The following is a 23,713-nucleotide window of genomic DNA, read 5'->3' as shown; positions in this document are numbered from 1 at the left end:
GAGTTAGCCGTCTTGTCGATTAGCCGATAGAAGTAATTTAGTAACTTCGTATAGCTAGCTGTCCACTAATTTGCCATCACAATGCGTGCTCCGCCTTCCGCACGAAACTGTGACTTTTTAAAGTGAAAGCTTTGCTGGCCGCGAACTTGCGATTTCGCCGTGGTGGTGCTCCGAGGAGGCACATGACGTCACAACGCGCGCCTCGCCACGGATATTTCTCTCTCTTGCTCCCTAGTCACTACTGCGTATGCGCCACAAGTAGCACCGAGCCGCAGGTGTGCCGTCGCTGCGCAGCGCCGCGGCTTTGCCGCCGCCGTTTGGTATGACGTCACACCGCATTCCTCGTCGTTGCGCTCGCCTCCGCTCGCTTCACCAGCTGCGTCGTATGCCTGATAACATGTCAGATGATTGAAAGGGGAAGCTCAAGGGCGCCGCAACCACAGTTGAGGCGGCAGTATGGACGGCGACAATTATGATAAGCAGGAGGAGGCCTGGAATCGACATCGGAACGAGATGAAGAGGAAACTAATCGCCCAAGAAACAGACGAACAGCGCGCCGAACGACTGGCTAAACGCCACAACATAGGTAGACAACCACACTAACCTGAACTTGCAATCAAGATTAACTAAGGCTAACCAAGCCTTACCTTTCGCTACGTGTATCCTGGCATAGCCGAGCTAAGCCACTGTCAATTCTTTTTATGCTCCATCTCACAACTTGCCGCGCTGCCGAAGGTCCGAGGTGTTCACATGCGATATCCTGGCGCAGCAGAACATTGTTCCAGATGTAACTGTGAGATTGTTAATGAGATAAGAGGGTTTTAGTTAATCTTCTTGTATGATGCGTTAGAACGATACGTGATAGGTTAGGCGTTGCACGCATGCGCTGAATTATTGTGGCGGTTACCGGCTTATAACCGTAATAGCCGCCCTAACCGCGATGACGTATATAGCATCATGGCAGCGTCCACATAGCGCAGCCCGTCCGCTCCGATACGAATTCATGCTTGTTACTAGCTCTCCGCCAGGACAAGAAATGTCTTTAAATTCGTCCTTACCTAATCTCACGCTGAGGGCAATACTGCAATTGTATTTTGTCGTCATTACTTAGATCAGTTGTTTATTTCGATGCTGCTAGGACTACTGAGGTGGTGCCGAGCCGTGAAAATGGTTTGGTGTTAACTTAGCTCATGGCGCCACAACATTAGCGCCGGTGATGAGGTCACAGTGCAGAGATGATGCAGAATGCTATAAAAGCCAAATTGTTCACTGCGCTAATAACTTGCTACTCCGCCCTAGTACAATACGTGATGACCGTTGAAAGGGCGTCGGATGAATCTCCGGAGCGCTACAGTTAATGATCCAGTGTTTTCCAAAAGAAGCAAAGTTTGTAACACTATATGTGTTTTGTGCGGTCAAAAAAGAACTTGGTATGAACGCCAGTATCAACGCTGTCATAAAGAGAACCGCGTTCCTCACAAACGCCGGTGAACGCTCCCTGCACCAGTGGGTTTCCCAACACCAAAGGAAGAGTGAGGTGGCGTCTCTGAAGAGGCTTTCCCGTGGCGGCAGAGCTCTCGAACGGAAAGGGAAACTGGGCGATTTCCACGTGAGCATGGTGCGACTAGTAGTGCATGACTACTTCAAGAGGAACGAAATCACGATGATGCTAAAGCTTGCCTCTCACTTCAACGAAGATGAAACGGTGCGTTTAGTTGAACCAGCAACAATGCCTCGCATGCTGACCAAGACAGGTTTTCGCTTTAAGAAATGGTCCAGCAACACCCTCCTTATTGAGAATATCCGCACAGAGTTGAGTGCGGGCGCGTGTGCTGGCGGCAAATTAGTGAATTGCAGCGCCAAGGTCGGCACTGTTTCCTACCTTCATGAAACGTGGGTCAACGTAGGACACAGGGTAGATAATGTGTGGCTCCACGAGAGTGTGAACACTGCCGAACAAGCAAAGAAGGCCGGTCTCTCGGCTGGCCTACAGAACCCAAGTGGTAAGGGTACCCGACTGATTGCGACGCAGTGCGGGAACAAGAACGAATTCGTGCTGGGCGTTGGAGCAATATTTCATAGCAAAAAGAACACAGGACACTACCACGAAGAGATGGATGGGCACCACTATGACATATGTTTCCAAGAAACACTACTACCAAGCCTCCCCGGGGCAATGTGATGACAATGCGCCGTACTACTCTTGAGGCATGAAAGGTTTCCCGCAGAAGTAGCGCTAAAAAGGAAATGCAGGCGTAGTTTTCACAAAATTATGTTCGTTGGAGAACGATACAGTAAAGAAAGAGTTAATGAAACTTACTGAGACTGTTAAAGTTGATGGCAACACATACTGTGTAGAATGTACTGCTGCCGCTGCTGGACACCTCATTTTAAGGCTGTCACCACATCAATGGCATCTCAATGCCATAGAGCTGGCGTAGAGCGACATGATCCATTTTGTGGCTTCTACGAACCACGTAGTGAAAATGAAAGAGCTGAAGGAACATGTTGGCACATGCCATAGCACAAATGAGTCCGCATTAGTGGAAGAACTATGTAAAACGTATGATTGCGGAAGAAGCGATAATGAGTGAAATTGGCCACATTATTGACGACACTGTCGACAACCAACAACCAGTCGTTGTCAAACTACCGGGGGGGGGGGGGGGGGGCGAGGTGCACAGGAGCCTCTGACAAGGAGGCCAATAGGACGATGGAAACTTTGGGTGTCAGTTTCTTCTCCAAATTTAAGCACTGCTCCTCCAACGTTGTGCTGTGAAAAATATTTTGTTTATTCAGTTACTACCCTTAAACTCAGTACACACACGGTACGTGCATACATTGTGGTAGCGACAAACTGTTAATCGCAAGCGAAAATGGATCTGTCAAGTTTCAATATCAAGCCATTTCCGGTAGCACAATAATGGATATGTTTATCTGTTAACTGATATTATTTAGACCATGTGATCTTTCTTTGCTATGGCTTTTTGAAATCACTTATATATGTTGATAGCTTCAATGAAGAAGTAGTTGAAAGTTAGCGCTCGTCCTGTCTGTTTCTAGTCTTCGTCTCTGTCCCTCCGCGCTATAAACCAAGAATATGTTGGGAGCTCGGTTTAGCGTAAGCAAGGAATACACCTTTGAACAGGTTCAAGACGGAAAGTAGACTGGCTTTATTGAAAAGTGAAAGTACGTTTGCTGAGTGGCTGTGGTGGCGCGCCAGTCGGGCAACCACCTCGAGTCGAAGAAAGAGCAGGGTGCAATGACCCCCACGGCGAGGCAAGGCGAGATAAACTGGAGTTCCGCGAAGCGGCGACAATGTTGTGACGGACTGTCACTACAAGGGCTAGAATGCCGGAGGCTTAGGTGTGACTGGCGGAAGAAATGGAGGTAATGTTCAAGATAGGCTCGTTTCACGCGGTCGCACGACAGTGTGTCTTCTTTGCCGGGAACGTCAAACTTCAAAATTTCCCTTGAACGTAGAACCACACGAAATGGGCCTTCATAGGAAGGAGTCAGTTGTAGATTGATAGAGTCGCGTTGCAGAAAAAATGTGCGTGGACGTGTACATTGTCGGGAAACTAAACACAGGCTGCCCGCGAGCGATACGTGGGGGCGCAGGTAGAAGCTGGTCGAGCAAGAAATGTAGCCTCCCTAAGTGCTACGCGCCCACTGGCGGAGTGCCTTGTTAAACGCCGAAAAGCTGGCCCAGAGCGCTAATTGCTGACACGTAGAGCATCTCGGCTGCGGTGTCTCCGAGGTCATTCTTGATTGTTGGTCGCAGCCCCAGTAGTCCCAGCGTTTCCACCTAGTGCTGTCTGTCGAGTGTGGCGGTCATTGACGCCTTCAGTTCTTGGTGGAGATGCTCGACCATGCCGTCGCTCTGTGGGTCGCAAGCCGTGGTTGTATAAAGGCATGTGCCGAGCAGTCTCTCAGGGCAGAAAAAAGCAACCTTTGGAATTGCCGGCCTCGGTCAGTAGTTATTCGCAAAGGGCAGCCGTACCGCGGCACCCACGTAGCAACAAATGCTTCCGCCACTGATTCGGCCGTGATGCATTGTGGAGGCGTCGCCTCAGGTCACCTATAGTGCCAGTCGACAGATGTGAGGAGGCACCTGAAACGTTGGCAGTGCGGAAGAGGCTCCACCATGTCTGAATGCATGTGATCGAAACGGCTGTCTGGTGGTCGAAATGATTGCACCGTAAAATGCATGTGCCGGCTCACATTCACGGCTTGACAGGCTTCATCCTAACGAAAAAGTGCGTGAAAAAGACGTAGACGAGAAAGAGAGACACGACAAACATAGAAGCCCGGGTTTGTTGCTTCTATCTTTCTCGTCTACGTTTTTTTCGCGCACTTTTTGTTAAGATGGAACCACACCAACTCGCCCAGCTCTCAGTTTTGATGTTGACAAGCTCGGCAGCTTCTTGCCGAGTTTCGAACACCTTTGCTTATCTCTGGTCAGATGAAGCGGTCTGTGATAAGCGTGTGTGTCGCTCTGATGCCGGGATGGCTTAGCCCGTGCAATGAATCGAATATTGGCCGCAAGAACTGATGGGGCAGGAATGGGCGAGCAACTGCCTATGATGCGTCGCACGTGATCAATGTTGTTTTCTAGGGAAGCGGCATCTCCGTACACCGGGTCGACGAGCCTTTTTCCCGCAATTGGCGTAGCTTGGGGTCATTTGGCTGCGCGGAAGCTAGAGCTTGGAAATCCACAGTGCCAGCAGGCACAGCGCCAATCCGCGACAGTGTGTCAGCTGCCTGATTTTCGGTCCCAGAGATGTATGGCTGATGCCCGCAGAAAATTCGTAGAAGAAGCAAATTCTCCGAAGCTCACGTTCTGAGTACGAGGAACTGTTCTTGAAAACGAAGGCTAACGGCTTGTGGTCGGTCAGAATGTAAAAGCTACTGCCTTCAAGAAAAAAAAAATACGGAAACGCTTTATAGCGCAATAGATGGCCAAGACCTCCCTGCCCAAGGTGCTGTGGCATGGCTCTTTAGGTTTGAGAAGCCCAGCGGCCTCCAGTCTGTGCCATCGTGCAGCTGCACAACTGCACCCCCTGCCGTGGTCGGCGCGTCAACGGATCAATCTGCAACACTGTAGTCACCAGCCGAGTTATGGCTTCCTGGGAGGAGTGTTGGTGTTTTGAGGACAAGTGGAATGTAGGCGTTCTTTCGCAGTCGCGACGCACCAGGTCGGTATGCGGCTGAAGAACTTGTGCACAGGATGGTATGACGCGCTTGTGGATATTTAGGAGCCACTGAAACTCGCGCAACTTTCGGAAGGAGGCTGGAGAGGCAAAGTTCTCGATGGCCCGCACGCGTGATTTCAGCGGCTTGATGCCTCGTCATGTCTACTTCTAGTCTTCGTATCTGTCGCTTATCCCTATAAACCAAGAATATGTTGTGAGCTCGGTTTAGCGCACGCAAGCAATACACGTTTTGACAGATTCAGCACGGATAGTAGACTGGCTTCGCAGTTGAAGAAAAATTTGTCCTGGTCCGGGACTTGAACCCTGGGCCTCCACATTTCTGGGGCACCCGCTCTACCATCTGAGCTAACCGTCGGCTAGCAGATGGCGGGCGAACTTTCGCCTGTCATCTGCCTGTTTCAAAGGCCGCCGGAACTATCCCCGTACATTTTGCATTACTGCGGACATCTGCACTCGCCTGCGTGAAGTTGCTTGACAAATCTTGTAGTGAGAACTGTGGCTGAAACGATGGAACATCCATACGCAGTGGACAAAGGGTGATGTTAGAATTCACTCAGACAGACTGTAAAAGGTGAGGCGATTGCGTTCTGCTACTTTTCCGAATAATAATCGAAAGCTGGAAACGAGAGTCTTACTTATACACACTCTGCAATCAACAATTTTCGTGAACTAGGTGTATAGTTTCACATTTTTACATTCAGCGCCAATTGCCTCTCATTAATGATACTGTAGTTACTATTACCACTCTTACCTCACATTGATGGCCAAAAAATGAAGAGAAACTTCTTCTACGTAGTTTAATCGCCTGTCACAAAAATAGAGCCAACAACGGCATCGGTTTCAAGATGACTGAAGGAGCGCCGCAAGCACAAGAAGGCGAACGATGCTAGAGCTAGATTATCAGGTACAGTAAAAAAGGCAGTAATAAAAAGCTTCAGCTGCAGTAAGAATCAGTACTTCCATCATGTGCGACTGTTTGTTGTGCCTTCCACGTTGAATGGGGATGTTTTGTTCTGAAGAAAAAAAGGTGTCCGACAAAACGCATTGATGTTCCAGTTACTTTTGTATTTCGGTGCATAAAACAGCGCTTTCGTAAAAGTAACTGGAACACTAATACATTTTCTCGGACACTTAGAAATTTTTTTTATTATCTAAAAGTGGTGCAGCCTTGAGAATTCGTTTTAAGTGGATACGCCTTGCGAATTCACCAGCCATATTTCATTAATATAAATATGTGCCATAAAGTAAATAACTATGATGTCAGTAAGCGCAACCATACTATACATTTAATGAATTATGCTTACTTCTGGTAGAACTAATGGCCGCCTAATTGAGTAATTAAGATCAATTGTTCGAATTGCGCTATCTACCACGAACACTCGGTTTAAACACTGTTGCGACTGGGCTGTATGGTGAACAATTGCTGCCGCGCTGTCAAACCCATGGCGAAAGCACGGATGTTTCAAGTACGCCGTCCCGCCCGTCACCGCTGAAAACATCCTAGGAGGCTGCTGCGTCTTAGCCTTTGTACGCGCGTACTAACCCCCTTCTCCACAGCGCTCTTGACGTCCTCATGTCTACGCCAGCTCGCCAGCGCTGTCTCCCTTCAGCGAGGGGGACGATTCAGCTTCGTGTGTCTACTCGCTCCTTCTCCTTCCTGGCGAGAAAGGTGGTGACGCGTGCGCGTCAGTGCCTTTCTCTCTGCTGGTCCAGGGGTTGATAGAAAATCCGTTCATTCAGCCTGTTTCACACTTAAGCGACGGTGCGGCGTTGGTCGCGGCGGCTGAGTGGCACCGCAGCGCGCAGTCGCAGCTTAGCTTCACAATTTGCCGTTTTGGAGCGACACGTGCCGCTTTTATGCTCAGTGTTGCTTGCGGAAAGCGCCCGTGAGCCGTGGGTTTCAGCGGTCTGCAAGAGCTGCGCCTTGCTCCAGCTTTCCATGTTTAGGCACGCTTGAGCTGAGGGTTTCATGCGTGTACTAAGTTGGTGCTCCACTTTCGCGCATGTAAACCTTACAGAAAATAAAGATACTTTGTGTCGAAGTGCTAATGCAACTTTTATTCCGATAGCAGTTACAGTAGACTCCCTTTAAGAGGAACTCCACTCCTAGGCAAAGTTACACCCTTTGGCTTGCCCCTTCTGCCACACAACGATAATCGTTATCTGCCTTGATGCGTTTCCTTTCTTTAACGCTGCGAGCCCAGTACTTTCCAGTAACGAACGGCACGCGCGTTATCAGCATAGAACAGTTTACACCCTTTGGAGTGCCCCTTCTGATAACGCGCGTGCCGTTCGTTATTGGAAAGTTCCGGGCTCGCAGCGTTAAAGAAAGGAAACGCATCAAGGCAGATAACGATTATTGTTGTGTGGCAGAAGGGGCAAGCGAAAGGGTGTAACTTTGCCTAAGAGTGTCGGAGGGAGCATGAAAGTTTGTTCGTCTTATCAGAAGAATAATTGGCAACATGATCACGTGCATCCAACTATCTTACTTCAAAGCGGTAAAATACATAAAAAGCATTTATTTAGCTGAGCTTAATACAAAACTTAATAGAAAAAGGAGAAACGAGGCGAAGTGTCGCGGATGAGGACGGTAGGCCGGAGGCCCGCTGGGTTGACCTCCTCTAGCAGTTGCTACAAGTTTTGTTTGCGATACGGACCTACCGGCTTCGTCTTGGATTAACATCGTCCTCGCGCGCCGTACGCTTTCTGTTCGGTGTGACGGCGACGGTGAATCGACGATGGCGTCTCAATCTCGCGTGCGCAAGGGAGGAAAGGGGGGACGAAGCGCGCCGTCTTCCGTTACGCGCATGACACCAGGGAGGGGAGGTAGGGGGATGCTGTACTTCGGCCATGCGCAGTCGCGCGGGCTTTATCTTGAAAGCGATCTGCTTTATGGGGCACAGTCTAGGTGGCCCGACGGCTCGTACCTTCGCGTGCGCTGTGTTCTCGCTGCCGAGTTTGCGTTGAAGTGATAGGCAGCACGAAGGTCACTTCGCTCGCTGCTGCTTATGTTGCGATTGCTCACGCTAGCGTTTTGACAGCGATCGACCGCGGTTATCGAGTGTGATGTGTTCATGTTTGCCTGTGAGCGCTGACACCATGGTTGTTAATTTAGTTATTAAGCGAATGTTTACAAGGGGGCGTTCGACTTCGGCGCCTGCTTCGGCGTTAGCGCGGCCGCACGACACCTGTCTTGAGTAACATGTGCGACACGGACAGTGTAGGCGTCTAAGCGCACCGAGGTACGATAGCTTCGTGTGCGCTATAGCACCCACACGCTTGCACGTCACCCGCGTTCACGAAGTGAAACGTCACTGTAACTTTGCTTGTTTCATCCTCTTGTTTTCGCCTCTGTCCAAGGTCGATGTGCGCCGCAGGCTTCCAGTAGAGTGCCTCGATGCGCCGCGCCCGGGGTGGCTGTCACTCCGTATGTGCGTCTTAACCAAAGAGTACGTCTGAAGCGGTTCATGTTAAGCGAATGTTCTTAACAGCGGAGCTGTTTAAGCTTTTAGTTCCGCCGTAGAGCGTTACCAAAAAAAGCGCAGCTGTGCCCCGCCTCGCGTTGCCTAGCAACAAACTGCGAGAGCATAGAGCCACATAACCTCCTCGCAACCCACGCACGTAGGGCGAAGTCGCGGCGTCAAAGTCGAGTAAAAGCTCGGAACAGCCGGCGCGGCGACACAGCTTTCGCCTCCTCTATTCCGTGCCTACGTGTTGCCGCTATGGGAAGACCGAAGAAAGTCTGGACGCCCGAAGAAGCGGCTTACCAGGAAGAGCGTCATAGTGCCAAGCGAGAAGCGACGCGTCGCCGCCGAGCTGAACCAGAACACCGCGCCGAAGCTGCGGGTCAGAAGAGGCGACGCCGAGTCGAGGATCCCGAGTATCAGTCCAGGAAACGCGAAATGCCTGAATGCGAAACGCCCGGCCTGCGACTGCTCGAAAACTTCCAGCGTCATGCCCGCTGAGAATGGGGTGCGCGAACGGGCCGATTCCAGCGCGAATTCCTGGGCAGAGAGTTTGGATACAGCTGTCGCGTCAGTGACCGAGCTCGGTTCAATGTGAGTTTTTTTACCATGAACTCTGTGCGCAAATTTGAACAGCGGAGTTTGGCCTTACAAGTGCGTCTTCGCGAAGCCTTCCCCGATGCTACCGGCCACGAAGAGATGAAGGTGCGTAAGACATGCCTTGACTCATTTCTTAAAGGCAAGCTACCGCAATTCAGCACTACGAATGGCTTTATATGCCCGCCTAAAATGACTTAGCCAAGCCTAGCATAAACTCGCAAAACCTACAAACAATTTAGGCAAGCCACGGAAAAGCTAGGTGATCACAAGCTCCGCTGTTGACTTCAGCCTTGCACCACTAGTGCAAACTGAGCGCATTTCCTGCCCCCATCGTGTCTATGGAAAACCAAACAAATATTCCAATGTTGTTCGGTATATGCGAGATTTTGGCTTAACCGAGTTCGTATTAACGAGAGTTCATTGTATATGGACACTCACGACTTCTTTTTACCGTCGCTATGAGATTTTGTGCAATGTCCAAGAGCGATAATTCCTAAGAAGAACAGAAAGCTGAGCTGGTTGGTAAGGATTCATAATCAACTAGCTCATAACCATAACCATCTAGCATTCATAATCATAACCAACTAGCAAATTCTTAACTATCTCAGCTTTCTGTTGCTCTAAGCTTCATTCTTATACTCTGAGCTGTTTTCCTTGTTCTAGCATTATGAAGCGATAACACCATCGCCGCGTGCCGTATGCTGTATGCGTAAGTTAAAGCACGCGAGGGAAGCCGACGTCTGGTGCTCAATCTGGTGCGCGAAAAGGAGGAAAGCGGAGAGCAAGCGCGCCGTCTTCCGTCGCGCGAATGGCCATGGGGGATGGGAGGGAAGGAGGGAGGGAGGAGGGCACGTTGTGCTCCGGCAGCAAGTGCGTATATCGCGACCGGGCGCGATAGCGAGGAAAGTGGGAAGACAACGCAAGAGGGAAGGGGACGGCTTCGACTCCTCCAACATGTGCGTACTTTGCACGGTCGCGTGTGGGCGCAAGCGCCGTATCTCGAAAGGGATCTGCAGACGGCTCATACCTTTGCGTGCGCTCCGTTCTCACCGCTCTGGCATTGAAGCAATAAACACAGATGGTTGTTCGGCGCGTTCGTTCGGTTACCGGCGCGCGCCATTGGCCTACTCCGTGCCGACGTCGCCAGCCGCGGGGCGCGGCCACGTTTTTGGTGACGTCAAAATGACGAGACGCTCCTGTCAATCATGCTCACCGAGCATTTCGTCTGCTAGGCGCCGAACCCGACGGGAGCTGGGACGTCTGGAGCGATCATACGGTTTCGCATGGCGCGTCTGGTGGATTGGATCCAACCAGCGGTTGCGGCATGGCACGTTTGGATCCAATCCATAATTTTATTCGAGAAAATGGTGCTTCCGTTGGAAACTTAGGTTGTTGCGCTGGCGTTTCTAGAGGAAGGAGGAGAGCGGGTGGCGGTGCGAAACGCGTTTGAATAAATGGCAGAAAGTGAATTCCAGCGTCGTTTTCGTTTCTCGAAGCAAATAATTCGTTGGTTGTACAGCAAAATCGACCCCATCATCGGTGCCAGCGAGCCACTGGAATGTTGTCGCTGCCTCTTGAAAAGTGCGCCACTCTTCGCGTCGTTTTTTTTTCTTCTCGCTGTGCGCGACACCACCTAGGGACGACGCAAAGAAACTAATAATTATAAATTGCAGTAGTCACACGTACTACTATTTGAAAACGTGTTCGGGCTTGAGAAGAAAAATACATTTTTAGATAAATATTTCATTCACTTGGAAGACGAGAAACATATCGTTTTGTAGCCCCGCTTGTCCGCGTATCCCGATCCCGCTCTATCGTTCACGGCGGTCTTCCGCTTTTCGTAGTCATGGCATCCAAAGCGGCGCGGCTGGAATTTAACGACAAGTTAATTTCGGCTGTTCAGAAGCGTTATGCGCGCGACTTGAGCCACAGAACAGAGCCGCGGAGTTGAAGGAGCCGAAAGTTGTTTACCCGCCCAGTGTTGCCACAACGCATAGCATCGCCGCTTTCTTTAACTACATCGGCACATGAATGTCTCAAACACATAAAAAACACTAGAAATCATTTCTAAACAAAATTTTACGCGTTTTCGAGAGTGTTCCACAATTCAAAAGCCATAATAGTTGTCGTTAAAGTTTTTTTTGTGTCATGTGTTTCACTGCAGCGCATTTGCCTCGTCTAGCCACACTGATAACAACGCAGCGACTCGCCGGCGGCAGCCACCGTGTCTTCGCTCCATGTAGCGCAGCCCGACGAACATACGGCGTCGCGCCGCGGCAGATTTTCTGCCGCCCGAACTTCGTCGTAAAAGTTCGCTCCATGTATCTGGCTTTTAGGCGTTTTGCGCCGTCTCGGCCACTCGGATGAAAGAGGCCCATGCGTGGCTTTCAAAGAAGCTCGCGTCCTTTTTCGCCTCTAGGCATACAAGCAGAAAGGCGGCGACCCTTCTAGAGCTCGGGGTACGTAACCTTTTCACTGAATAAACAAGACCAAAGCAAACGATGAGCATGCTAGCTCGGAGTTTTCAAGAATATCAAATGTACACCTGCGTGGGCTGTGAACGAAAAGTTCGCAGTGCGGTTTCGTCCCGTCTGTCCGGACCCACATGGGGTCATCGTCGGGGGAAAAAACAGGAAAAAGAAGAAAACAGTACGTGCGGATAATTTGGATCTATAGAATGGAACTCGAAAATGTCACACGGAAACAAGTGGCATTTCTGAGGCACCAACGGACATAGGCTATTCGAGCCAAGCCGACTTTTACAATGGAGCTGCTAGAACCTAGCTTGGATTTCTCTTGACGTTCGCAGCTTCGCCGAGCTGGGGGAGAGAGAGCTGAGAGAGAGTGAAAGCAGAGTATAAATATAGCATCGTGCAGCATAGCGACGCGGCGAGGGTGGATGGAGCCTAGCGAAGGAGAAGGAGTGGCGCGTAGGGGACACAGGTGACGTAACGTCATTGCTCTCCGAGAAAAACCCGCGCGCTCGCTTCGGCGGTCCTCTTTCTCACAGTGGAAAAAAATTTATGCGTGACTTTGCTTTCCCAAACACCAGACACCAGTGGAGCTGGGGGAAGCCCACCAAAAGTTAAACTAATTGTGCATTTGGGCACCACTTTACTGGCCATCCCCCAGGTCCACTGGTCTCTAGTGTTTGCGATAGCAGAGCCACGCATAATCTTTATTTTATGGAAACACGCGTCACTTGTAACGACCAGTACCTTCAGCTTCAGTGCGAAATTTCTTCCCAAGGAATCCTCCTCTTTTTTTGTTTCGAGAATCTTTCATTTAACATCCCAAACAAGTGGACAGTGCACTACTTGAGTGATGAACAGCTCGTTGAAGACAGAGTTAGACATTGAAAACTGGTAGGACTTCGTCTGCTAGAACCGCCTGGTCGAGCGGGCGAAATCCCCGCGCTGCCCGCGTTTTTGCCACGCCGCTTTGATCCTAACCTCATTGCTCACGGGTGCTTCGCCATTGGTTGGCGCTATGGCAGCTGGAGAATTTTTTCAAACGTTTTGATCGTGGTCGCAGTGGCGCACGCCGCTTGGGAAGCTTGTCTTGGTAAAGGAGGCTTGCACGCGACAGTCGCCGCGCCGTTTCTCGACTAAAATCGCTTGCATACCAAGCGGCGACCGCAAGCGTGGCGAGCGTCGGCTCTCTCTCCAGAGCGTGGGAGCTTCAGACTCAATAAAAGCCACCCCTGCCAATGGACGTTAGCCGTTAGCAGATTTGAGCAAGCTATTGGGGGCGAGGACTTACGGAGCCGCCATCTGTCGGAAGCGCCTGCTTTGCGTAGTATGAGGGATCGCGCAGAGCGCTCCTCATAGGTCTGGCTGCCGGCGCTCAATAAAAACACCACGTGGGAGCCCTCCTGGGCATTTCTGTAAGTACTTTTGAAACGACGGCAGTTTTCTACCATCAAGATATTAATATTTGGCAAGTAGAAAGCACAGAATAGTTTACAGACGCTGCATTTTGCAGAATACGTACACTGAACGCCACTGCGCGTGATCGCCGCGATGGAGTCTCCCGAACCGGCTTCTTGCTCGAAAGGTAGGCGAACGGCGAAAGCACACTATGTGAAATATGTTCTTCTAGTGAGCTGTCTGCGTAAGCAAGTGGCGCATAACAGAATGAAGCCTGAATGAAGCGATCACACGGGTTCGCAGCGACCGACTGCGTGTCTGCATGCATGTCCGCGCACAATGTTTCCCTTTCGCTGCGAGTGCGTTTTCACATCGTGCCGTGACTTTTATTTAGGCCGCAGAATATGAGTATTGGACAGTACACAAGCAACCATTGTTGCGTGGACGCTATCAGAGCTGCTAAAAAATAATTTAGCTATAGAGACTTCGACGACTACGGCGACTGTGATGTGACCTAGCGACGATTCAATCTTTTTTTTTTCTTCTTTTAAATTCTTGGTCGTTTCAATATTATTTCTCAAGTTGCGTCGTACTGTATGTTTATCGGTCTTCTCAGCGTGCGATTTCCCGCTGCTTCTTTTTCGTAATCCAGCGCATTAATTCATAACACAAACATATCCATGCCTTTCATTAATGTGCTTCTTACCGCTCCCTTTTCATTCGAGTGAACTTGCCTATATCTAGGGTCAACAAGTTCATAGACCGAACCGTCATGACATTAGCCGGGCATCGGGCAAGGGCGAGCGTATCAGTGCATGTTTTCTGCTACTCACCGAACGTCGCAGTCCCGGCGCCGTCGCAGAAATCTTCCTCGCGTCTGTACTTGCTGCATACACGAGTTGTAGCCGATGGCTGTTTGCCGGTTCTAAGTATCTCGAGCCAAGCTTCACGCAGCTTTTTGTCCTGCGGCTACGTGCGAATATGGCTGACACCGGGCTCCGGTGCGTACGCCCGGCACTGCGGCACCGAGCAGTAGCCTACCATGCTGCACGCCTCCAAAGGCAGCCACTACCTATTATAGTGTTTTCAAATGTTATCAAGCAGACACCCAAGGCGGGAAAGCCTCATCACTTAATCAGAACCGCAGCGCAAGTGACACTTTATAAACTTTCGTTTTCAGATTGCTTCGGCGCTTCCAAAGGAGCCGACGCGGCCGCTGTGTCCACGTGATCTCTTCTGCACGTCACGCCGACAATGGCGCCAGCTTCTGCGGTGGTGCAGCTCGCCCCCAATAGTCGTGGACAAGTTTCTGTGGCTATGAAGGGAAAAAGCTAGGGGGGCGTTGCTGCTGCGCATGTGTTACCGCACCAAGTACTCCGGCAGCGTTTTACAGCGCTTTTGGTTGCTCGGAGGAGACGCTGAATCGACGCAGCTTCCACGTGTGACAGTTTCACGTTTCCCCAGACGCGGAAGGGAAAAGCCGCAAAAGAAGTAAACCTTTACACTAAGTGGCGTGTCCTGTCTTATATAACTGTTGCTAATAAGGTGTTTATGTTTTGTCTTCCCCAGCTTAAACTGACGTGGATTACAACGCGGGACTCTTTTCAGAAGCGCTTTCACTTGTGCGCGCTTTTCCTCCGTAGCTTTCCCTTCATAGCCACAGAAACCTGTCCGCAAGTATAGAGTGCGTGTCGCTCTCCGCGAGGAAATTTATAGAGCTCACCGCTCCTTAACGATGTAATTAAACGTTCGTTGTTCTTCGTTACGTAGCCGCCGCGTCTCGGGCCCCCTCAGGACTTGTGAGCCGCTGAAAAGTGCAGTCAGTGACACGGTCCTGAGCAGCCTGGGTGCACCTTTTGTAACAACATACATAACAAGAAACACAGTAATAAAAATAAAGTTGCAGGCTAGCTTTAATTAAAAGGAACATGGTTTCAATCAAGGAAGCTTTTTATTTCTTGTTATTCTGTTGGTTTGTTTCAAGTGAAATGGGAAAACCCACACCAGCAGATAGGCCAAGAATCATGTTACAGCATGGAACAGGTATGAAAAAGAAAATAGAAAAAAAGGGAATATAACAGTAAATGAATAAACGCTATTAAGAAACATAGAGAACGAACAGGCGCCTTTGACTATGGTAGCGGGTAATTAAAATAAATACACTACAGAGGTCAATAATACTGCCGGCTACTAGGGACATGAACAAATTGCTAATCAGAATAATAAAATTCAAATTAGCATGATATTCTCTTTGTTTGAGGCATAACATTAAGTGAGGCGTCGCATGCGTTCCTATGGCAGTAACCAAGTTTCCAGGCCTCAAGAGGGAGAACCAGCTGATGCGAAAGTGGCAGGCCAGAGTGTATTCTTTTTAAATGGCAAAGATGCTTAGGTAAAAAAGGTTGATATATCGTCATTTTTAGTGAAAAAAATTAGACTTGACGCACGAAGACAAACTGATTTGCGCAAATGCAAATTCAGTGAAGGTATATACTTGGCAACTCATTCTTATAAACGAAACTTCGAGCATTCGTGTGAGACGCCACCTGCGCGCCAATAAATGACAGTGTGCGTGAAGTGAGAGCCGAAGAACGCTGACGATTTAGAATGGTCTTCAATAACACCGAACGTTCTTAACGACGCAGCGGCAACATATGGTGCGCTGCAGTTTGCGCTGTAGCTCTTAACATAACTACGGAACATGAATGTGACAGTAGACCTTCCAGTACTACGCCGTTCGACTGACACTAGCACGCGCAGTGTTAAGTAACGGGAAGAATATATGCATAGCTAGGGTATATTTTTGCTATCGTTCCGTGCAGTCATGCTCCCTGCTTTCTCTTTATGCAATCAGTATTTGTGAAAAATTGTAGGCGAGGGGTATAAAATGTGCCATTTTTGCTGAAAATCTTGCATGAAAGAAAACAGTGATGGGCTGAGAAATAGTGAGAGAGTGAGAAAGAGGGTGAGAGTGCCGGATCTTGTTGAGTAACGTTTACTATACCTACTTTTGATTTAATACGGCGGTGCTCTCCAACCTTTTATCTGTTTCAGCTGTACTGGTTCTCCATAGGGTAGTGAGCATCGCGGAAGAAAAATGGTCTGGAGCGTGGCGAGCCTCAGCTTGGTGGTCCTGTGCTCGGTTTCAAGCGGAGGCGGTGCCAAGACTGCTGCCGTGGCTCCAACTACCTTAGCTGAAGCCGGACAACGTGTCGAGAAGCTCGTCGATCTCTTCTCCGACATTAGAAGTGAGCAAACCCTCGTTTCTTTTTCTCGCGATTTGGTTTGGTTTATTAGACTCTCTTGGAAATGTTCCAAACTTTCGTCACCAGCTTTCTACAGCATTTGATTGCGGAAAGACATTTGGCACGATGTACACATAAGTGGCGTGCCAAATAAAAGAAGCAGTTGAAGTAAACAACAGAAAAAGTAAGAGTCAATCTCAAACGTGAGCCACTTGCACTAAGAATGCAGAAATGCTGAGGGAACGCAAGTTATGAACAGTGGCCATGTGAAACCTTCTGAAGCGACAGCTTATTTCTGAAAGCTTCAGAACAAATTCAAGTTTCTATGTGACTACCTTTGCGAATACGTCTTGCTCACAAATCGAAATGAATATGTTAGGCAGGTGCGGCTGAGAATAGCGACTTGTAATTCGATTAAGCAAGGAGATTTCCTAAGAAACAGCCGATGCGTGTATGAGGCGGGTTTCAACGCTGTTTTTGCTGCCATACGGGAACACTGCCGCCTAATTCATATTTAGCATTAATAACATCTCGATTTATCGCCATTTCTGTGAGCATAACCGGTTTATACGCTAGAAGCTCTGGTCACTGTTGAGCTCGCACATTCAAATGTTGCAGCAAATCTTCCTGCGCTACCGCGAAGTCCTTTTTTATTATCTTTTGGTATCATTTACATGCAATTGAGGCTGTGTTCTGTCCAAGCAGGAGAGTCTTCGAGGAGAAACAAAGAAACAACTATTTGGAAGCATAAATAAACCAGCCTTTATTGAAGTCCAAAATGCCACATAGGCATAATTATTGAGAATGATGTAAAGCTATAGAAGTGCTAACGTTTTCTCAAAATTAAATATTGTCTCATGGTAGTAACGATCAAGAACGCAGTAGCAAAACTGTGAGCGGATAAAACTGATTCTTTATTGGGCAAACGTATGCCAAGAAAAACAGGCTGCACTCAAAGAACAGCGATAGCGGCGAACGCAGTCGGCGATCGTCGGAAATCTCATCAGTTGGTCAAGCGCGTCGGTTTTTATGCGTGAGTCATCGAAGGTTCCAGAGTAATCGCTGGTGCCCGCGTGTCTTCCAGAAAGTACCACACAATTCCCGTCGCGCATACATGCAGTCAGATTACACAAGGTTCTGTGACAACAGAGAGCGGATAGAAGCATCGATAACATACTAGAAACTTTCGATACATGCATGCGCGTCCTGAGCGATAACATTTGTTGCGCGGTGAAACACAATAACCCTATAAGCATGTACTAAATTCAATACTCCCCTCTTAAAAAGCATCGTCCTCATGCTGCAAACACAAAAGCAAGAAACAAGAACACCCGTTGTAAAGAGACAACAAAATAACAAAGTTCGTCAGCGTTTTTAAAATGGCTTAAGACGCACCACGTGGCCCACTTTAGATCGTGCGCGGCGCCGCTGTGATTGCCAAAGACCGTCTGGCACGACCTCATATTGCAGTGCGGCTATACGTCGGATGATCTTGTAAGGTCCCTAATAGCGTCGCAGTAGTTTCTCGATGAGTCCTCGTCGGCGTATCGGGGGGGAAACCTAAACATGGTTGCCAGGCGTCCACGTAGCGCCGTCAAAGATTGTAGTGCTGGCTGTCGGTTCTTTGCTGGCTCTTGATCCGCAGGCGGGTGAGCTTTCGGGCTTCTTCGGAGCGCTGGAGATATTTGGGGACGTGGACATCATCTTCGGCGGTGACGTGCTCCAGTATGGCTTCGTGAGTCGTCGTCGGGTTTCTTCCGTAATCCAGCTTGAACAGCGTAATCTGCGTTACCTCTTGCATTCGCGTGTTGTAAGCAGAGCTGATATAGTGAAGCACGGCACCCCACGCCCTGTGTTCGACATCGATGTACGTCGCTAACATGTCCGCAAGCGTCTCGCTCAGTGGACCCGTCAGGCCATTCTTGTGCGGGTGGTAAGCAGTGGTCCTCCAGTGACATGTATGGGCTATGCTGCAGGATGGCTTGACCAAGCCCAGCTGTAAAATCCGTTTCTTTGTCACTAATGAGGACTTCTGGCCTACCATATCGCAGGAAGATGTTCTCGACGAAAAATTTGGCTACTTCCACGGCACTACCTTTCGTGAGGGCTTTCGTTTCAGCGTTGCGGGTAAGGTAATGGGTGGCCATGACGGTCCACATGTTTTCAGATGTTGACGTCAAAAATGACCCTAACAAATCAGTGCCGATCTGCTGAAACGATCAGCAAGGAGGCTCGATCGGCTGTAGTAAATCCGCTGGCCTAGTCGGTGGTGTCTTGCGCCGCTGCCAGTCGCGGCATGTTGTGACGCGGGGGGCTACGTCGGCGGTCAGGCGCGGCCAATAGTGCTTGTATACTTGCGAGCGTACGGGAAAAGCCGAGGTGCACTGCTGTCTGATCGTCGTGCAAGGCATGGAAGACCTGTAGCCCGAGTGCTGCTAGCGCAACAAGAAAGTAGTTTGTGCGGACTGGGGAAAGTTCTGTTTCACGAGGACGTCGTTGCGCAAGCAAAACGAAGACAATCCACCCCAATATATCCTATTGACAAGGTCTGTCTTGGCTTCTAAGTAATCCGCGAGGCTCCGCAGCGCCGGGTCTGCACGTTGTTCGGCGAAGTCGTCTGCAGCTATTGTTCCTAGGAAGGCGTCGTCGTCCAGTTCGCCTTGCTGTGGCGGTTAAATAGGAGCGTGCGACACGCAATCGGCATTAGAGTGCTTCCTGCCAGACTTATACACCACGGTTTTGTCGAATTCCTGGAGTCGGAGACTCCATCATGCTAGGCGACCTGAAGGATCCTTTAAGTTTCCCAAACAACGCAAGGCGTGGTGGTCGCTTACCACTTTGAAGTGCTTTCCGTAAATCTAAGGCGGAAATTTTGCCGTAAGCCAAATGATCGCAAAGCACTCTATCTGTGTCGTAGAAAACGCTTCAGCTTTTCACAGCGACTGGCTAGCGTAAGCTATTACGCTTTCAGCTCCGTCCTAATAGCCTAGGCACGGAAACGATGCCTAGGCCACTTGCGTCGGTATGGATTCCCGTCTCGGCGTCGTAGTCGAATTGTCAAAGCACCGGCGGTGACTGCAGCCGTCGTTTGAGCTGCTCAAATGCGTCATTTAAAGTCGACGTCGGCTTTCGTGAGATGAGTTAACGGTTCCTGAATGCTTGAGAAGATTTTCACAAAGTGCCGGTAAAAGGCACACTAATCAAGGAATCGGCGCACTGCCTTCTTATCGACTGGTGGCCTGGAACGTAGCGATGGCAGTTATCTTCTGTGGGTCATGACGGACTCCAGACTTACTTATGACGTAGCCTAGGAAGAGAAGTTCTTCGTAAGCGAAACGACACTTTTCCGGCTTCAGGGTGTGTCCAGATGAATTGATCGCCTCTAGTACTGTCTGATGCTGCGTCAAGTGACCCTAGAAGTTCGTGGCAAACACTAAAACGTCAGTAAAGTAGACGAGACAAGTCTTCCAGTTCAATCCTGCCAAGACTGTGTCCATCAAGCGCTGGAACGTTGCAGAGGCAAAGGCCGAATGACATCACATTGAACTCGCAGACGCCGTCTGGCGTGATAAATGCAGTCTTCTCTCGATCCCTTTCGGCGACTGCTATTTGCCAATAACCAGTCATGAGATCCATCGACAAAAGGTACTGGGCATTGCACAGCCAGTGTAATGCGTCGTCCATCCGTGAGAGGGGGTATACGTCATCCTTCGTTATTTTGTTGGAGCGGCGAATAATCGACGCAGAAGCGCAGGCTTCCATACTTTTCTTCACTAAGACCACAAAAGACGCCCACAGGCTTTTCGACGGCTGATTGATAACGTCGTGTAGCTTTAGCTCGGCTTGGTGCCTTATGGCTTCTCGTTCTCGCGTCGACACTCGTTAAGGACCCTGGCGGCGTGGCCAAGCGGATTCTTCGGTTATTATTCTTTGCATTGCAACTAGTCTTTGCGGAATTTTCGATGACGTCGAAAAGCAGTCTGTATCATCGAAGAAGACTTTCGAGCTGTTGTTGCTAACTCATGGGGAGGCTTGAATTTATGCCGAAGACTGCTTCGGGGACTATGGTCGTCGAGGTAGACCCGGTGGAATGCGAAACGACGAACGCATTGTTGGTTTCCACAATATCCTCGTGGTATGCGATCGTCGTGCCCTTGTTTACGTGCTTGAACTCCTTGCTGATGTTGGCCAACATCACTTTCGCTTTCCCTCCGTGCAGTCGAGCGATTCTTCTCGTGACGTAAATTTCACAATTGAGCAGTAGACGTTGATCACTCTCGATGAGGCCTTCTACCTCTGACGGTGTTTCGGTGCCTACGAAAGTGACGATGCTGGAGCGAGGCGGGAAGCTCACTGAAACTTCGAGCGCACTCAAGGCGCGGTGATTACGAGAGCTGTCCGGTGGTATCGCTTGATCTTCGGACAGCGTTATCTTCTTCGACTTCAAGTCAATGATTGTTCCGTGTTGGTTCAGGAGGTCCATGCCCAGAATTATGCCTCCTGAATACTGTTGGAGGATAACGAAGGTGGCAGCGTAGGTTCGGTTATGCACGGAAATTTTTGCCTTGCAGATTGCAGTCGGCGTTATTAGATGTCTTCAGGTGATCCAAATTTGAGCACTTTCCTATGCATTCTTAACCTTCTTCAACTGGGTGGCAATGGGTCCACTCATGACACGAAGTGTTCGGCTCTGCGTCCGCTAAGACGGTGACTCTGTGGCCATCGAGAAGCAGGTCAAGCTCGGTGGTTCTATGTCTTGGGTTGCAGTTAGGTTTTGGCGTCGGATCACGGTTTCGTCGTGTTGACATGTGTCTGGAAAGTAGCACCGTCGCGCCTTTTTTTGTCGGCCTATTCTTTGCTTCTATGCTTCGTCGGGGTGGCGGCGTCTCGTTTATATGTCGTCGAGATATTCTTTTCGATAACTTCGGCGGCGCAGGATCTTCGTCAGCAACTACACCTCTATCGGTTACTGCTTTTGCATTTCCGCATATGGAGTCACAGACCAGCCCCTGGCTGGGCAAGTGTTGGTCGGTGCAGCTGTTGCGGGGACAACTAGTGGCCAGGTGACGGCTAACAGAGCGGTCGTCGAAGGATACACAGAGTAGCGGCGACGTACTCGGCGATATCAGCAAGGCGTTCGCTTTGCTGAAGGCGCTGCGCGTTGACGGCAAACGGTTCCATTGACATGGACATCGTAAGGATATCGGCGGTAGATGTGGCCGGCTTCTCCGCAGTGATCAACGCGGACGGCGGTCGGAGGCGCGCCAAACGTCAGCCTTCCTTAGAATACTGCGCGAGGCGATGTGTTGCGTGCTGGCGGTGGCGGTGGTGGACGACGGAACTGTGACGTTACAAGGCGGGGGCGCGGAGGGGGAACGTGACGGTGGGCTACGCCTCCGTACATTATCCCTCCCCGCTGAGGCTGTGGCGATTGAGGGACTCCGAGTGATTTTTGGAGCTCCTCTCGTACGACGTCGGTAATTGACGCCACTTGAGGCTGTGATGAAGGCAACAACTTCTGGAGCTCCTCCCGCACGACCGCACTCACAATCTTTCGCAGTGATTCGGTCAGTGATTCAAGTCCAGCGTAGTTTGTTAAGTTCGTACGGCAGCTGGATTGTAGGTTCTGCATTTCCAGTGTTTTCTGGATGCTGGTGGCCTCGCCAGGAAACTCTTCGACGGTTTTCGATGGTCTCTATATCAATTCGGTGAAAAGGTCTTTCACACCGCGCGTGCATAGGCGTACTTTCTTCTACTAGGACATTTCCGGGTCGGCGTGGTAGAATAGACGGCTCATTTCTACCGTAAAGATGGCAACGTTCTCGTTAGGTAGCTAACTCGGGCTTGAAATAGAACTTCTGCCTTTTCTGTACGGGCGATGCTCGTGAAGTTCCCTGGGAAGTTATTGCGGAACAGTTCCCACGTTGTAAGACTGTACTGCCGGTTCTCGAACCATGTCCTCGCGGCATCCTCAAAGGAGGAGTACACGTAACGCAGCTTATCTTCGTAGTTTCAGTCGTTGAGGACCGAGATCCTTTCGAAAGTCTTGAGCCAGGTTTCCAGATCCTCCGATGAAGCTCCATGGATGGTAGGTGGCTCCCGGTGTTGTTGAAGAACGATGGGAGATGCTGGTGCTGCCATTGTGGTCATTGAATTGGCAACGATCTTCCTGGTTGTCTCACGCAAACGCCCGGGCTCAAGGGGCAGTCTTTTAAGCCTGCGACTAGCTCGCTGGCCCTTGGCGACGTTTGTGTCTTCGGGGTTCGGGCTTGGATTACGGCTTTTCGATGCATGAGCTCACGGGCACCTCCACCAGATGTCACGTGGTAGTGACGATCAAGAAAACAATAGGAAAACTGTTAATGCGAAAACTAAGTCTTTATTGGGCGACCATGTGCCCAGAAAAACAGGCTGCACTCAAAGGATAACGATAGCGATGAAAGCACTCGACGATCGTGGAAAATCTCATCAGCGAGTCAAGCGCGCTAGCCTCTATACATGAGTCATCGAAGGTTCTAGAGTAATCATTGGTGCCTCCGTGTCTTCGAGAAAGTACTACACAATTCGCGTCGCACATACTGCAATAAGATTGCACAAGCTTCCGTGACAACAGACATCCGTTAGAAGTGCAGTTAACACTCGAGAGAATTTCGATACATGAAGGCGCGCTTTGCGCTGATTGACATTTGTTACCCAGTGAAACGCGGTCACCATATACAGACAAAGTACACATGCCAATATCAAGCGAACGTTACCGATGTAAGCACACGAATCGCGTCGTTTCGAAACGTTTCAGGGCGAGACGCTTCATTCAAAATTATATATTGTGGGATTTTACGTGCCAGAACCACGATCTGATTATGAGGCACACCGTAGTGGAGCACTCCGCACCTTTCTACCACCTGGGATTCATTAACGTGCACCTAAATATAAGTACACGGGTGTGTTCCCATTCCACCACCATCGAAATGCGGCCGGCGTGATCGGAATTCGATACCGCGACTTCTTGCTTAGCAGCCCAACACCATAGACACTAAGCAACCACCGGCGGGTTCGCTTCATTCTGAAAAAAAAGAACACGAAAAGCAAGAATGGTTATCAGAAAGGAGAAACGTATCTATATGTACTTACATTATGCTAAGTAATGGCGTTGCAGCTTTATTGCCAAGTGCAATCATTAAGGGAGGTTGGTTCGGATAAAAAAAATTAAATTATGGGGTATTACGTGCCAAAACCACTTTCTCATTATGAGGCACGCCGTAGTGGAGGACTCCGGAAATTCCGACCACCTGGGGTTCTTTAACGTGCACCTAAATCTA

The 23,713-nt window shown here is 49.8% G+C and overlaps 1 protein-coding gene across 3 annotated transcripts in view; it reads left to right on the top strand.

Annotated features, from left to right (window-relative positions):
* LOC126525100 (techylectin-5A-like) overlaps window positions 1–23,713 on the top strand; it is a 278,225-nt gene that overhangs the window by 1,439 nt on the left and 253,073 nt on the right. For 2 of the 3 annotated variants that reach the window (XM_055067525.2, XM_050173161.3), the window contains exon 2: window positions 16,204–16,397. The exons of the other annotated variant lie outside the window; for it this stretch is intronic. In XM_055067525.2, the coding sequence (XP_054923500.2) occupies window positions 16,247–16,397 (151 nt within the window). In that variant the 5' untranslated portion in view covers window positions 16,204–16,246. The remainder of the gene's footprint in view (window positions 1–16,203; window positions 16,398–23,713) is intronic. 3 annotated transcript variants of the gene reach the window in all.

The sequence above is a fragment of the Dermacentor andersoni genome, chromosome 3 (genome assembly GCF_023375885.2).
Source record: "Dermacentor andersoni chromosome 3, qqDerAnde1_hic_scaffold, whole genome shotgun sequence".
Classification (NCBI taxonomy): domain Eukaryota; kingdom Metazoa; phylum Arthropoda; class Arachnida; order Ixodida; family Ixodidae; genus Dermacentor; species Dermacentor andersoni.
This window is presented reverse-complemented; position numbering and strand designations above follow the sequence as displayed.